The sequence below is a fragment of the Apostichopus japonicus genome, chromosome 11 (assembly GCF_037975245.1).
Source record: "Apostichopus japonicus isolate 1M-3 chromosome 11, ASM3797524v1, whole genome shotgun sequence".
Lineage (NCBI taxonomy): Eukaryota > Metazoa > Echinodermata > Holothuroidea > Aspidochirotida > Stichopodidae > Apostichopus > Apostichopus japonicus.
In genome coordinates, this window is record NC_092571.1 from 1363547 (window position 1) to 1380847 (window position 17301).

Genomic DNA, 17301 nt, shown 5'->3' on the forward strand with positions numbered 1-17301 from the left:
TGCTCACATGAATGTCACTGGCTCTGCTAATGATACTGACTTAGCAACTGGTAGTAGAAACTGGTAAAATTTTCATCCTTGGCATTGCGTGTATTTTAAATTAATACTAGTATATACCAGTCAGAAGACAAAATGTCGTTGCCAATGGTTACTATATTGTCCCTTGGTGTTTATTGCAATTTTGGTCACTGGTGCATGTGATGATACAGACCCATATGGCAGCTGCACACAATACTGTACGTCCTTAAACTGTTACTGCAGTCATTAGTTTACTTTGATGTACGTGGGAGAAGTGTAAAAGTATACAATCTGAGCTTCTCTAACTTTGTTGGTCTGGCTTTGAAGAATACCTTTCTAGAATCATTATGTCAGGCAAGCTCTCTGGCAGACCTGTAGCAGATTTGAGCGGCCGCACCGTGCTGTCCCCCCCCCCGCCCCTTCCACAAACTTGTGTGTACTTAAATGTCCTTAAGTTATAACTGGTGTCCCTCAAACTCAGAAATTCATGGCCTGCCATCTAATCTCAATTGTTCACACAAACAATTAAGCATTCATTTTAATTCATAGGTCTATATTTTGATATTGTCACTATCACTTTTCTTGTCAAAGTTTCGACACAGTCAATAGTATTCCTTATAACTGTTAACTTTGTCAGAGGACATGATCTAGCAAATAGTAGAATATAATACTTATAAACTATGGTACATATAATATTTTCATCGTGCCACCAATTCATACAATATAGCATTTCTGTCCTAACTTAGGCCATAGCAGTATAGCCTACAGGCATTATTCTCCCTTTTTAACACTATTTTAGCGTTTGGCAAAGAATTTCATAATATAAATCGCTTTATTGTCATCCTATAACATTTGCTAGTTATTACAGAACACTAAAACTAAAAAAATGTATAGCGTAGGACCATAGAAGCATGAAATATAATATATATATAGTAGCTCACCTTGAAGAGGAAAACATTTTTTTTTCTTCTATCAGATGGAGAAACCTGATATTGTGGCTAGTACAAATAATGGCCTTATAGGTTCTGCTGTGAAATGTCAAAATCTCAAAGGCTTGATCCTATTTAGCTATATAGTGAAAAGATACAGACCTACTGAGTAGGTTTTGTACACTGGAACCATGTACAGCATTTCATAACTTGAAACAAACTCAGAGCCTTCAGAACTATATACGCACACAATAGATCAGACACTTAAATAATCATAGATAAGGGGAAATGGGATTACATATTAATTAATTAATGAAGGGAATGCTGCTTACAGTCATAATTTCCCACAATATGTAATGTACCTTTTAATTTAAGCTACTGGAAACTAGCATGTTGATACCCCACACATTGGTGACATACTGCACAGTAGGTACAGCTACACTTTAAAGTAAGGTCATAGATATAGGTCTACCCCATAACAGGGCTACAAATAACATTGTACATTTATGACCAGGCTAGGGTCAGGGCCCTGAGGTAAACTTTAGGGTCTGGTAAACTATACCAGGCCATAGAGTGGACTCAGGCAAAGATAAACTAGCACCCCCCCCCCCACCATTTTAAACTATTTAGGCCTAAGCCTTAAATAAACTTAAACTAGTCTCAATGTGTGTTTGCCAAATTTAAGTTTGACATTTCCAGCTTTCTGCCCTAGAACTTAGGCTAGAGGCTCAGTGAAAATAACAATCTATGCAATTTTCATATTAATAACCATTATTTTTATTGAGTTATCTGTGGTTAAACATTTTGAGCTGAATAAAATTTTGCTGAATGTGCCCTCCATTTTTGTCATTAATTTTATTGAGAATTAAACTAAGACTCTAACCTCTGCCTATCCTCACAGTCAGGCCTAGCCTAACGTTAGGCTATACCAAATCAACTAGCCTAAAGCCCAACGTATGGCCCTAGGCCTAGCCTGGAACAAGGCCACAGTATCCTTAATTAGGTAACAATTAACGCTATAGTTATTAGTACTTTAGCGGTTTATTCGTAAGTACCAGCCTATACAGTTAATCATGATATTTAATTATACGTGGTTAGCTTAGCCAAGGTATAATAAAAAGTCTCCCACTCCCAGTCAGCTTTTAATTGCAGCTTACCGTAGGCTTCATGAATTTTTATTATTATTATTATTTTGTCCAGCAGGGCCTTTTAGTTTTAGACAGGTCCTATGATCCACACAGATTGCTTTCCTTGGCGTTCCTCTTTATTCACGAGTCATTCTTTTCTGCCCGTGTTGAGGATAAAAGAAATGGCGAAGCTTAAAAAGCAAACACTCTTCAGATTAGATAAAGCTCAATACTTCCAATGAATGCTCCACAAAAATCGATCTGCATCGTGCTAGCTAAAAGAGATTGCAACGGTCTCGTACATATGCTATATGCTAACGTTAACAACATACTGAACTGGAATACCGTCAACTTTCACCGAAAACTTACCGCCTGAAGAGGGCGATATGTGGGAAAGCATTGTATAAAGCTCTTTACACATTTTGTGACCAAAGAGTTCTGAATAACAACAAAACTCGAAAATTGTTTCTTTCTCATTTAAAGAACTGTTCATTTATTTATCGGATACATTTACTACAGGAATTACAGATAATATATGTAATACTCTCTACGATAGGACCATAATTATATACGGTTTGAAGACCACTTAGGCCATATCAAACTGGAAGATTTTAATCCTTTCGATAGTCGAATATATACATGAAAAATATATGTTTGACACAAAACCAGTCTAAAATATTTACAAACATAGAAATGGCTACATTGCTTTCTGTATTGCTCTGATACATTTTTGTTTTTTCTTGCATTTAAATATTGAATTTATAGGAGAACTAGTTCGAAAGAACGTTATTTACACCTTCCCACCCACCCTCAGCTCCCTCCCTCGTTTGAAAATTATCCCATCGAGCATATATATAAAGACACGCTGTTTGAAAACAAGACCTGTAGGATTATTGTTTGTAACTTGTCAGTTTCACTTAATCGTTAAAATTTTTAAAGGAAACTATTGTGGGGGGGGTGGGGGGTTGGGGGAGGGGGATTTAAACAATTTGTTGAGATAACACGTTTGAGGCAGGCAGAATTAATATTAGTATTATGTTAGTGTCTGTCCCATGATGGAATTATTCAACATATGTCCTCTCCGTCCGTCTGTCAGGAATACACGAACGCAATGCATTAGATAATGATTACTCGATACTAGCAATTAGGAATAAAATTAATGAAAATGATTGAATAAAGGCAAATCTTTGTTTCACCCAGTCAGAAATCAATTAATAATGCATCAAAACGTAGGAATTTCTTTTGGAAGAAATTTATATAGTTGGGGATATGAGATTCTTTTCAAGCAATAGGTCCTTTTTTCGAGTCTCGTTTTATTATTATTATTTTTCAAATAGAAACACGTTATTAAAAGTATAATGGAATAAATTATAAAACTTGATATATAGATTATGGTTAACATCAATAAACCACAGTTAAATCTGCGTATTATGTTGAAGTTGCAAGAAGCTGATAATATCATACTAGACTGCTTAAATGAGACAAATTTAAATTACAAAAACTACAATTAATAACTTTTAGTTCACCTCAACTTTGCATCATCAAAGAATAACAATAGACACAATAGCAAATCTGTATTTTGCCTCACCGTCTAGAAATAATTTAAGAGGTTAGTGCGGTCAGGAAAAGTAATTTCTACGATGTGCTAATAATTAATCTACTACTGCTGACCTTTAATTAAGCATCACTAGAACTCCCTTTGTCTCGCCATTTATTCATTCTCGATTGACTCAGTATATCCGGAGAGGAATCGAGAGGATACATATTCATCTCAACTTTATTTTTATTCAAATGATCGTCAAGTTTTTTGTTGTCTCTTCCCACCGATTCTGGAATAGTCCTGTTGCTTCTTGTCCTCAGTTTATCGGGGAACGCATAAATCGGTTCTGTCTCTAAACTTTCGGTATTACCACCTTCACGTTGTTCTACCTGTGTAGTGATGTTCTCACCAGCCTTGTTCACACTGTCGGAGGTTTCTGTAGTCGGTTTTGTCGTGTTTCCATTGATTTCTCCTCTGATAGTTGTAGTCGGCAGTTCTTCTTGAGATCTACTTCTCATCCGTTTCCCAATCGTTTCATAATCGACGCCTCCGGCATTTTCTGTTCTCTTTTCCGAAGACAGTGCATCGAATAGCGAAATCGATCTTATCGGTTTGACGGTATCATTTTCATCGTCTTCATCAAACAAACTGGATCTCCTTGAACTGCTTCGAACTATAACACTCTTTGACGCGAAGCGAACTTTTTTGCCAGGTGATGGTTGGTATAGTTTACTTCTTAATGACTTGTGACGTGGCTTCAACACTGGTGTTACCCTACCATTGCTTCTCAAGATCCACTGAGTTCGATGTTCGAGAATTAGACCATCTTCCAAAGGTTTTGTCTGTTCTTCTTCTTCCAATCTGGTTACTGTTATGTTTGTGTCGTCTGATTCGTCAGTCGACGTTTCCTGTCGTCTGGAGTTTACTCCAATGTAGTCATCCTGTAGTTCACTAGATCCGAGATTCCTATTCCATACAGAAGTAACAGCTATCATGTTGTCACCCATTCGTCTGTTCGGTGTACCTCTGTCGTCATCATCATGATCATTAGAATCTACGTTAGAAGTTGTCGTAAAAAATGATTCTCTGTCCCAAGTATTCGTAGATAATTTTTCTGCCTTTTTCTCCCGCCAATAAAACGCGACAGCTGTTATTATTACGAACACTGTTAGTATTAGGCTAAATACAGGAATACATATGAAAATAACGTAGATGAAGTTAGAACTCACTCCGGATTGCCCACTGAAACCATCATCATTTGATAAAATATTCGATTCGGTATGGAACGTTTTTATGTTGTCAAGTGAAACCATAGCAACTGATTTATGGTTATGGATCGTAGCTGCACAAGTAAATATAACTTCTGTTACGTTTATGGGAAGATTTGAAAGCGTCAAATATGATTTTCTTTTGTCGTAAATTACGTTAATTTGAAACGGAATTTGCCTTTCAATACCGATTATAGAAGTGTTCATACTTATTTCCCATGTTATATTTCTGGTTTGAGGCACAGTTGTACATTCTAAGGAAACATAATTGGTCTCTTCGACGGCTGTAAGAAACATTATATTTGCTCGTAATTCTTCGTGAACAGTTATTGGTGGAAATGAACATATTTCCTCCTTTCGCTTTCCAAGGCAACAAAAACGCGCGTCGTTTAATCTGTTTGATGCTCTTAAAGTGAAGTTATTACGACTTAATTCAATTGTTTCACTTTTGAAAAACGCCAAAATATCAGAATTAGTAGCGCCTTCAAACGCTAGCACACTTTCATTGTGATTACATTTAAGTTGAAAAGTATCATTTATTAAGACTTCCGAAGTGGTCCAAGAGCAAATGGCTGATTGAGGCAAGTCCCTTACCACGGTTACAGCTAAAGAAGATTGATATGTAATCTCAGGTTCGATACTTTTAGAAAACAGCTGCGTCCTGGACTTCGGTTCCCGACAGGCACATGTATACACACCACTATCGTGGGACGTTGCATTATGGATGCTCAAGATTGCAAGCGCTTCAGAAAATGAAGAGGGTATATAAGCATAGCGAGTATCATTGTCCGCTAACCCGCCATTGATAACAATTGGTGAGTTTCCATGATAAATGGATAGCTGAATGCACGAAGTGGCCAGCTGGACTTTACACCTTATATTAATATTCCTTCCTTCCTCTACAAGATAAGTTTCATTATACGAATCGAAAACTGAAGAGGCAGAAAATGGCATAAACTGTACTTCTATGCCTTCCTTTAGATGTATCACTCGAGCGCCAATTGTGACACAAATGTTAAAAATCAAGATCGCTGATAATAACCCTTTCATTCTGTTCATTGTTCTTTAAACGGAAGTCTTTCACATTTTAAACAAACTTTGCAAGAGCACTCTGGTAAATATTCACAAGATGAAGACTGGGAATGAGTTCGGCGATGTAAATAGCTTGCACTACCTGATTTGAAATACTAAGCCGGAGCTTTTGGCGTACGTTTATAACTCTCTTTGAGTCGATTGTTTCTGACATCGTTTTCTTGTTCAGCGTTTGGTTGTCAATTTTCTTCAACATTTATGGAAATCATAGAAAAACATAAGGTAATTGATCGATGAACGTCGTTCAACTGTTCAATTACGTCATGGTGATGTAGTTATATAAGTGAAAGAAACCCGACCGTTCCTACCTCTCAGAAAACCAATAGGAGCACATTCATGAAAATACAAGTCACAACAGACGTGATGTTGTTGACTTGTAACACTAAAACTAGCTTCACTATGATATCGTTGATGTCAGTATTTTATGAAACGTCAGTATTTTATGAAACCACAATCACGTGACAGACGACGCTTCAATTAAAAAACGAGTTGGCGAAGGTAAACGTTGCAGTTACAGCCTTGGTCGTATATCATTTATCTTTAAGAACAACGTGACACGGAAACAAGCAAGCAAAATAACTTACAAACAATAACAACGGTCCCACAAGAAACCATAGGTAAATTCGTAAAATTGAGAGAAGGCCGGTTAAAAACGGGTGAAAATAAATGCAGTTCCTTTTGGCAATAAAACTTATACGTATATATATATATATATACATGTGGTAATTCGTAACGTTCCAGGCTAGTGCTTTGTGTTCAGTATAAGCGAAATAATTGCATGTTTGGGGGTAATGAGTGGGAGACTCGGCATTGCAAGGTGTCATAAACCTTGACGAGTAGCGAAAGATAACCCTTTGTAGATTACCAAATAGTGTCGGGTTTTGTATAAAGTTAGCACTAAATCAAACAACTGTGAGTGAAGGTCTCGGTATTGCATAGTTTGGCACTAAATCTGAAAGAAGATGGTAACGTTATAGACACCAACAGGTGTAAACCCGAAGGTCTGGCTAATTATGAATCATGTCCTGACGTCACACTGACCAACAAGCGGTGATCAGAAACGTCTTAAAATTGTTCTCTATGCAGGTCTCGTACCACAATTAATTGTTCCATTGACTTTACACACTAAACTCGTCACTTTCAAGACCTGCCAAAGCAGAGATAGAAGTTTTCAACCGTTATATCCTACCCACCACATGATAGCTGAGATCTTGGCCTATCATTTGGCACTTGCAAACTTCCATTTCATGACCGTTTAGAGTTTGAGCTAGAAGAGGAGCAAGCTTAGCATACTGAACTCCCACCCTTCCATGTGTTCGCTCGGAGTAATATCAACATTTAACCAAAGATTTTCTAAAATGGTTTATATCACCTTCGATCCTCCCTATTTTCACATCATCTGTACTTTAAATTATGCTCTTTTCATATTAAGGCAGAACAAACAATGATGGTTACTGATAATATGCTTAAACAAGCATTACATTAGGTACTTTTACCTCTTTTCTCCAAGAAGGTTTAACCTTTCTAGCGGATGTACACTACTCTAATTGTGGTGCACTACCTGTAGTGATGAAAGATCCTCCATAATGTCCCATGAATACTAACATGTTTAATGAGTTTGCTTAACATTGTTGAAAGTACCTTTTTCTGAGGTTCTAGCACACCAACTTATTCTCATCATATATGTATCTCAGTGAGATAAACCTTTGTGACAGTAACTGCAACCACTTACTGAAGACTGAATGTGTGTGACCATTGTTTCTATATCTAGCATATTTGGGAGTATCAATATTGACCTTCAAAACTGCCACAAAGAAAAAAACAAGGTAAATATGGTCATCAAACGTGTGGCACCTTCTAGGCCGCCATTTTGAAAAGGCTTGGCAATAAGCGTGACATAAGTCAAGAAAATCACAACATGGTACACAGAAGTTGTGTGATAGAGACAAGGGAAGAGAATGAGGAGGATGTAGAAAAGGGATGGGAGTATGGGGGAGGGATGGGAGTATGGGGAGGGATGCGAGTATGAGGGAGGGATGGGAGTATGGGGGAGGGATGGGAGTATGAGGGAGGGATGGGAGTATGGGGGAGGGATGGGGGAGGGAGGGATGGGAGTATGGGGAGGGATGGGAGTATGGGGGAAGGGTAGGTGCGGAAGAGGAGGCGTTGGTGGAGGCGGCAGGGAATGGGAATCCAAAAGTCCTTCGGATCAATGGAAAAGAACATCACAGCCTGCGCAGATCATCAGTAAGCCAAAGTTTCTGGCAGATTTGAGCACAAAGCTCAATGGATCTAGTAATAGCTTGTAAATGCTATCTCACACACAAATGAGTAGGTGGATGTATCCATGATACATGTGTGTACGTTATGTGTTATAACAAGTCCACAGTATGTCCTATTACATAGGAATATACTGTGTTATCAATTCAGGGAGTGACCTCTTCCTTCACCTTATGGTTAATGGTTGATAGTCCCTTCAGCACCCCTGTTCCGCCATAATTTGGGTCCTCATGCTTGTAGGCATGGAAACGTGATTATGTGGAACTAATTCAATGGCATAATAACAACAAAAAAAGAACAAAAAGAAGAATATATGGTCATAACCTTCTGTATATTGCATGGCGTTGGGTATCTTGTCTTTTGTTTCTCCTTCAATGCAATTAGTTTCTACTCCACACAATTAAAATACAAGATATTTGTATATATACATATACCTGACTCTTAAAACTCAATAATTGATCAGTCTGGGTGACATTTACAAGCAAGCTCTGAAGTTAAAATGTAAAGGCAATGTGTCTTGATAGTAAGTTTTTCATTGCTAAAAATTACATAACCAATTAATACTTTTGATCAGATTACTCCAATCAATCAATTGATCGATCAATCAATCAATGAAAAGGCATCAACACTACCAAGGTTTAGTTCTCACCCAACAAGGGTACAAACAGGTGTTAAATTGATCTTGAAATAATAATAAACCATAAAAAAAAACACTTCAAGCAAAATAGTATGTAACTTAGGCTTCACTTAAGTAAGCCATAAAGTAATGTAGGACTGTAGCACTATTGTAATACTAGTGTTACACTGGTGTAGCACTAGAATAGCACTAGTGTGTTACTAGTGCAACATTAGTGTAACACTATTGTAATACTAGTGTTACACTGGTGTGGCACTATAATAGCACTAGTGTGTTACTAGTGCAACATTAGTATAACACGATTGTAATGCTAGTGTTACACTGGTGTAGCACTAGAATAGCACTTGTGTGTTACTAGTGTAACATTAGTGTAGCACTATTGTAATTCTAATGTAACACTGGTGTATACTAGTTTAACAATACTCTGGCCATTTAAAAAAAATGAGGCAAATAAACGATAATTAAAACAAAATAATATTATGAATCTGGCCGGAAGATATTTCAAAAGAGAATCACACACAAGGCACACAGATTCATTATCTTCAACTTATCTTCAAACACCCAAATATTCTAAAAAGCCAAAAAAAGAGAGGAAAATTCCATGATTTATGAAATCCCATGTTTTCATTAGAATACAAGGAAACAGTTCATCATGGGCTAGAAAATCTGTGAGGTAAAGATTGAAACCATTTGGTAAAAATATAAAAACCAGTGGCTTATGTGAAAGAAAAACAAAGTTGGAAGTCTCACGTGCAAAAAGTGTAAAATAAATAAGCATAAACAAATAAACAGTACAAATTGAGCACAAATATAGCACGCTGCATCCTATTCTTCCCTTCACATCGAGACTGTAACCGTGTGTAACCATGTTTAACCGTTTAGAACCATGTGTAACCGTGTGATAAACGTGGCAGGGTTACTTTAAGTGGCGTATCACAAGTGTCTATGGAAGGGAGAAGGTACTGCATATGGTCCCGGTTAATGATCAATGAAGGATCTACACTGTTTAATGTGTAATCTGAACGGTTACTAAACATCTTTAACAGTCAAATGTCACAAACAGTATCAATGATATGTGTATAGTAGGTACTGCATATGGTCCCGGTTAATGAGCAATGAATGATCTACACTGTTTAATGTGTAATCCGAACGGTTACTAAACATGATCTTGAACAGTCAAAAGTCACAAACAGTATCAATGATATGTGTATAGTAGGTACTGCATATGGTCCCGGTTAATGAGCAATGAATGATCTACACTGTTTAATGTGTAATCTGAACGGTTACTAAACATGATCTTTAACAGTCAAAAGTCACAAACAGTATCAATGATATGTGTATAGTAGGTACTGCATATGGTCCCGGTTAATGAGCAATGAATGATCTACACTGTTTAATGTGTAATCCGAACGGTTACTAAACATGATCTTTAACAGTCAAATGTCACAAACAGTATCAATGATATGTTTATAATAGCAGAATCATTACTGTGTGATTAGCATATCTGGTATCACACATGTTGAAACAAGACTGGTGTACTAAAACTAACACGCCCAATCTATATAAGTGAGATACACCATGAACAAAGTTGGTTAAAATTTCAAAAAAATCACTACCTTTATATTTTATAATATTTATCTAAAAATGGAAGATATCGCTAGCAATAAATCACTCATCCACTTATTTCATTTTGCTGCATTAATCACTCTGAAACAAAGACACTTTTTCCATATCAAGCTGCTGGTCATAAAGGTATCCTTAGAAAGAGCTATTAACAGCTGCTAAATCTGCTATTGTCACAGTTAGTAATTACTCATATCAGATGATTGAAAACGAAAATATAGGAGTTAGTACGTATATTATGTGTCTTCTTTACAGCTGTTTCGGATAATAATACAATTCAAATATGTTACATCATAATAAAAAGACAGATAAAAATACATATTCTTTAAAAGTCAGGGAAAACAGAAGACAATAATTATTCCAGTTTTAGTAAAAAATAATTCAGTTCAGAAAATTGCAAAGCTCATGTTTTTTTTGGTAATTGTAAAACTTTTCTTTAAAACAGGAATGATTTCATCTCTCTCCTTGTCAACCCCCTCCTTCTCTTTCCTCATCAACAATAAAATAAATTATAATATAAAAAAATTCAGGGAATAAATTAAAATTTGACAATGACAGATCCCTAAATCACAAACTTTTAAAACAATATATTCATCTGAAGATAATGAATCATTAACTTTTTTTGTTTCAAAATAAATGTTGCTTTTATTGTGCTTCAAAACTTGTGCCTGCTTTGTAACTTCCTCGATTTAAGTCAATGCACTTAATGTTCTCACATCCACAATTTGATACATCTACAGCAAATTTAAAACTAAAATCAGTGCATACTGCATTCCATGTCCCTCATTCTGAGGGGTGGATGGGATGTGTCCCTGGGGTCTAACAGTTTATAAAAGACATGTAATTGTAGTGGATAAAACATATCCAAACTAAGATTTTAATCACTCTTTATTGAGAATGTTGATATATTTTAGGCAATTTGGGTAAATTAAAATGACTGAAAAGTTCACTTTGTAAAATCACAATGACATGACTAATATTTCAAATTTCAAAAGCAGACAAAATGCTGTGTTTATGACTTTTTGTACAGTATGGGATTTGTCTCTCATATTCAACCTGTACAATATTACGCCTCATAATCCATCAATGCTACCCCTCCTAATCCACCAATGTTATCCCTCCTAATCCATCATTGTTAACCCTTCCTAATCCATCTATGTTACCCCTCCTAATCCACCAATGTTACCCCTCCTCATCCATTTATGCTACCCTGCCTAATCCATCAATACTACCCCGAATAATCCGTCAATGTTACCCCCCCTCCTAATTCATCAATGTTACCTCTACTTATCCCTCATACGTATCCATCATACATTGTTGGCAATGCTACCTGTCTTGATCTCTGTTACACCTCTTAATCTGTCTCTTGTTTGATCCATCAATGACACTCCATTAACCATCAATAAAACCAACGTTAATTTCATCCATGTTACCTCACTTCACCCATCCCTTAATCCCATGCCCCCCTCCCACATCTTTATCCCCATTCTTTATCCATTAACTCTCACTGCTGGTCAACATACATCAGCTACATTGTTGTCAATGTGACCTCTCCTAAGCCATGTACCATCATGGTAGGTGGCAAGTCTCTTGTTAATAAATCCATCTCGTGTAAGTACTGGCCGTGAAGTCCCCTGTCCACCGGTGGCATCGGTAAATAACTAAAGACAATGGCAGTGTTGTCTGCATGGTCCCTTACCATGCTATTCAGTGCCTGGAGGTAATCCTCCGAGACTCTGGTCACCAGATTAGAGGCCATCTCGTTGTCCGCTTCCTCAGACCTGTTCATGACCGTGATGTGGTTCCAAGGAACGGTGACTATCTCCGCTTTGATTCTCAGTTCCGTCAAGAACTTCTTCAGTTTCTCCTTCTTGTGATTGGTGGATGCGTAGTCCGAGTCCACGCATAGAAACACCCTCATTTGAGTGTGCTTCTTCCAGAGAGGCACCATGTGGACTACGCAAGCTACTTGGAGCAAAAATATGCACGCAGTGTCAAAGTAACCTGCAGTCTCCGGTTTCAGGAAGTTGACGGGCCAGATGTCGATATTCTTCCTTCCGTGCAGAGCCAGATCCTCTCGGTTGAAGTTGTGAAAGTTCCTCGCCAGGCACACTCCCTTCTTCAGCCTCACGATGTCCAGAATCAAACAGACATATTCTTCTCTAGATAACAGTTTGTCCTCTCCCTCCGCTCTCAGAGGAGGCAGTTGTAGGAGTGCATTACCGCCCTCTGTGTCTTCGGCTACGGTTCCGTAATAACCTCTCCTAGGATTCTGGACTTGGAAGAGTGAGTCCTCGGGTAGCACTTCGTCATAGAACCCCATCACTACCATGTTTGGTTTCATACCTGTGGAGCAGAAACACAAAACCATACAAACGGATTCTTCAAATTGTACCAATAATAGGCAACAGTAATTCTACATAGACAAGGTAGCATGTATTTTGTGAAGAACGACGGGGGGGGGAGTCTTAGAGAGGGGTAGGGGGATTTTATACAGAAGGTACTCCTATGATATGCAATAAGCAACTGCAGTATGAATTTAGGATAGGGACAGAACTTTAATAAATGAACTGTGTTCTTCAGAGTAGGGGGAGGGGGAAGGGGTGGGGAGGGGGTGGAGAGGTAACCCTTTCCCAACGTCTGTTGATGCTTCTGCTTGATCTGTGTAGAAAGCTAGACCTCTGTAGTACATCTTACTCGCCACACCGACTGCCGCAACGCCATCATCGCTTCCCCCAACCGCCAGCACCAAAAATTAACACATGGTAAGCGAGACCTTCCCTTTATAACAAAAGGAGAAATCTTCCTACATAATGTCAAACTATTCCCCTGATGACATAATTAGAAGTTATACAAAAACTAAACACATGTCAAAACCAAAAAAAAAAAAAAGATAGAATAAAAACTCACCTCCTAGTCCTGAAACTCGAATAAGGTGTTGAGCCCCCTCTCTGACAGAATGGGCCAGAGTAAGTTCTATGAACGCCTTGACTTTGAGCACCTCCACGAGCCGGACCCAAGCAGGGAGTTCTCTTTCCACTGGGTCAGTAGGGAACTCGTCGACTGATCCTTGCTGCACGTGTCCAAGCACATAGAGGCCGCTCTTCTTCATGTCGTTCACAAACTTAATCAGGTTACACGATGATCGTGGATTAGCCACCAGGAGTAGAATCTGAGGGCGCCAGAACTTCACATGATCTTTACGAGTGTCCAGTAGCAACAGGTACTTACGGACCTGTGGTCGGGAGATAAAGAGATCGGTGAAGGAAGGGGACAAAAAAGGACAGATATATGCTTGCATAGATAAGAAATGTCACGTCATACTGACGTATTTTGACCCCTAATAAAGTACAAATGGAATGCTAAAAGAAAAAAATTGTTTTTTACCAAAGTTGGGTACAAGTCTTTATTGGTAAAGCTTGAGAACTAGTTGAATGAAGCTAAAAATGATTGTTGACTTCTAAAGTCATCATCCCTTGTGCTTTAAAGACAAGAGCCCTGCCTGGTATAGAGGCACATAGCTTCCGTAACATCTAATCCAACAATGAATGAGGATCTCAAATTTATCTGCAATGACCCAAAATGATGGCGCAGATGATGTCCAATTTTGCAAAACCCTAAATGGTCAAAAGTTGCCGACTTATAGTAACAAATGACTTTTGTAAAAATGTCTATCAATTCCTGTGAGAGGGCCGGGTAAAGTATATATTATGAGGTAAAGAAATTATGTTGACAAACCTGATGAAAGATCAAAGCCTGAGAGATGTACCCCCACTGAGAGCCTCCCGTCCTGAAGTAAACCACCAGAATGAGGATCATGAAGATGACTACACTGACAGACGCCCACATGACGTCGATGAGGAACATCATCACTAAACAACCAATCATGCCAAGGGATGAGGTATGCCACGAAAAATACTTGAACGACGGTCTGAGGAAAGAGAAGGTTTGAAACGATATTGGAAATTAATAGGTTTTTAAAAAAATTCTGTAACGATAATAATAATGTCTACTGCGTCGTGGAACGTCAAATGGGAAGACGATGGACGTGGGATCTAAGGATTGCAGGTTCGGGGTCCTGGCCAGATCATAACGTTTTGGTCCTTCAACGAGGCCTTAAATCTTCATTGCTTCTTTCCTGAAACCAGGTGTATAAATGTTGACCTGTGAGGTTACTTTGTAAAAACTGTTGCCTGCTCCTGTTTGTGGTTGTACCCTATGGGGAAGTCCAACATATGCTATGAGTAAACGGACATTGGAAAACAAACTGGAAAAGAGCAAAGAAATGTTCGGCTTGAATGGGAGTTCAGCAGCTGACCTCAGGATTAACAAGCCCTATACTCTACCAACTGAGCTATCCCTCCCCCCTCCCCCTCCCCCCTTAGTTGGTGGCATTCCCAATGTATAGCCATTTCTTTGATGTGAAGGGTCTGGTCTGAGAGCCACAATACTTTGCAACATGTGTTACCAGTGATCGAATTCACATTTTAATTTGATGCAACCCAGGAAGCGGCAAAAAAGGGACTTTTGAGAGCAAAACTTATCTTAATTATTACTTTCTAGTCTGCGGTCACAGACAACTCTACTAATTGAACCTTCAAATTAAGAGTTTGTTTTGATAACTTTGTTTTGGAAAATACTATGGGAAAGAACCCCCCGGAATGAATCAGACAGGTATGAAACTATTAAAGAACAACAATGTTTTACCTGAAGTTTGGAGCAGAGGCTAAGTCCAGGGCTAAGCAGGCAAGATTCACAGCAGCGTATGAGAGAAGAAAGAATATGGAGACCAGGGACGCAATGGTGTTCAGCTCTCCAATCAATAACATGGCCTGGAAGAAATGATAAACAACCGATAGTAAACAACATACCATCAATGTAAACAATATACTACCAATAGTCAACAACATACTACCAATAGTAATCAACATACTACCGATTGTAAACAACATACTACCAATAGTAATCAACATACTACCAATAGTAATCAACATACTACCAATTGTAAACAACATACTACCAATTGCAAACAACATACTACCAATAGTAAACAACATACTACCAATTGTAAACAACATAGTAAACAATTGTAAACAACATAGTACCAATTGGAAACAACATACACATCATTTACATTGTAAAGCCATTGGTTTTTTAAGCTTGAAACAAAATTCCAACAAGATCAAAAGGTAATTTTTGAAACATATTAAAAATAGGTGTACAAAGTGGTGCTTATTTGAAATCTTACATTTTGCTTTACATGAAGGCCATCACCAACCACCCCCCCCCTCCCGACACCCACCCTCCCAAACCCAAAATGGTCCACTGTTGATAGGAATAATCAAGGAATTTCTACCATTTGAAATCAGATATAAGGAAACGTGGGCACTTAGAACAAACAAACCTTATCACACCCCATATCTCACAACTGAGGCAAATGGAACAAAGTTTTCATTTACTTAACAACAGGTCATTGTTAAGCAAAGATAAAACAATGGAAAACAATAATTACCTCTGCTAGTAACCAGGAGACAAGCACAGCACCTATAGGATTGCCACTTTTGGTCACCAACTTCTGCACTGGCCAAAGAATAGGACCTACAATGCAAAAGAATATAATAAATGAAATTAAAGAAAGACATAGATATGTACATGTAACATAGCAAAAGTGTACAACAAAGAAGCCACATTGAACAATGGCAAGATCTAGGCAGGGATGTGAAATAGCAATCTGGTCACAGCAATGGGAATTGAACGGCCAATCATATTTGTTTGTCTTAGGTTTGGTTCATGATCATAGCTACATGTCTACATGAAAGCCTTCCATAGTTCAATCCCTATACATGTGTACATAAATGAGGTCTATATATGTCTACCTGAAAGCCTTCCATAGTTCAATCCCTATACATGTGTCCATAAATGAGGTCTATATGTCTACATGAAAGCCTTCCATAGTTCAATCCCTATACATGTGTACATAAATGAGGTCTATATATGTCTACATGAAAGCCTTCTATAGGTCAATCCCTATACATGTGTATATAAATGAGGTCTATATGTCTACATGAAAGCCTTCCATAGTTCAATCCCTATACATGTGTATATAAATGAGGTCTATATATGTCTACATGAAAGCCTTCTATAGGTCAATCCCTATACATGTGTACATAAATGAGGTCTATATGTCTACATGAAAGCCTTCTATAGGTCAATCCCTATACATGTGTACATAAATGAGGTCTATATATGTCTACATGAAAGCCTTCCATAGGTTAATCCCTATACATGTGTACATAAATGAGGTCTATATATGTCTACATGAAAGCCTTCCATAGTTCAATCCCTATACATGTGTACATAAATGAGGTCTATATATGTCTACATGAAAGCCTTCCATAGTTCAATCCCTATACATGTGTACATAAATGAGGTCTATATATGTCTACATAAAAGCCTTCTATAGGTCAATCCCTATACATGTGTACATAAATGAGGTCTATATGTCTACATGAAAGCCTTCTATAGGTCAATCCCTATACATGTGTACATAAATGAGGTCTATATGTCTACATGAAAGCCTTCTATAGGTCAATCCCTATACATGTGTATATAAATGAGGTCTATATATGTCTACATGAAAGCCTTCCATAGTTCAATCCCTATACATGTGTACATAAATGAGGTCTATATATGTCTACATGAAAGCCTTCCATAGTTCAATCCCTATACATGTGTCCATAAATGAGGTCTATATGTCTACATGAAAGCCTTCTATAGGTCAATCCCT

The 17301-nt window shown here is 37.8% G+C and overlaps 2 protein-coding genes and 1 long non-coding RNA gene across 7 annotated transcripts in view; 1 reads left to right on the top strand and 2 right to left on the bottom strand.

The window, feature by feature from the left end:
- Positions 1–2379, bottom strand: part of LOC139975717 (anoctamin-7-like) — a 36411-nt gene extending 34032 nt beyond the window's left edge. For 2 of the 3 annotated variants that reach the window (XM_071983823.1, XM_071983819.1), the window contains exon 1: positions 2105–2379. In XM_071983823.1, coding sequence (XP_071839924.1) covers positions 2105–2116 — 12 coding nt within the window. In that variant the 5' untranslated portion in view covers positions 2117–2379. The remainder of the gene's footprint in view (positions 1–2104) is intronic. The other variant, XM_071983820.1, reaches the window with a different exon arrangement.
- Positions 2380–8157: 5778 nt separating this feature from the next.
- LOC139975654 (uncharacterized) lies at positions 8158–10067 on the top strand. The gene is made up of 2 exons (XR_011795823.1): positions 8158–9850; positions 9978–10067. It is a non-coding gene; the product is annotated as an uncharacterized lncRNA (long non-coding RNA).
- Positions 10068–10207: 140 nt separating this feature from the next.
- The window catches only part of LOC139975653 (solute carrier family 12 member 9-like), a 30972-nt gene continuing 23878 nt past the window's right edge, over positions 10208–17301 (bottom strand). For all 3 annotated transcript variants that reach the window (XM_071983739.1, XM_071983741.1, XM_071983740.1), the window contains exons 8-12: positions 16027–16112; positions 15222–15346; positions 14253–14445; positions 13425–13749; positions 10208–12860 (exon numbers count right to left, since the gene is read on the bottom strand). In XM_071983739.1, the coding sequence (XP_071839840.1) occupies positions 12043–12860; positions 13425–13749; positions 14253–14445; positions 15222–15346; positions 16027–16112 (1547 nt within the window). In that variant the 3' untranslated portion in view covers positions 10208–12042. The remainder of the gene's footprint in view (positions 12861–13424; positions 13750–14252; positions 14446–15221; positions 15347–16026; positions 16113–17301) is intronic.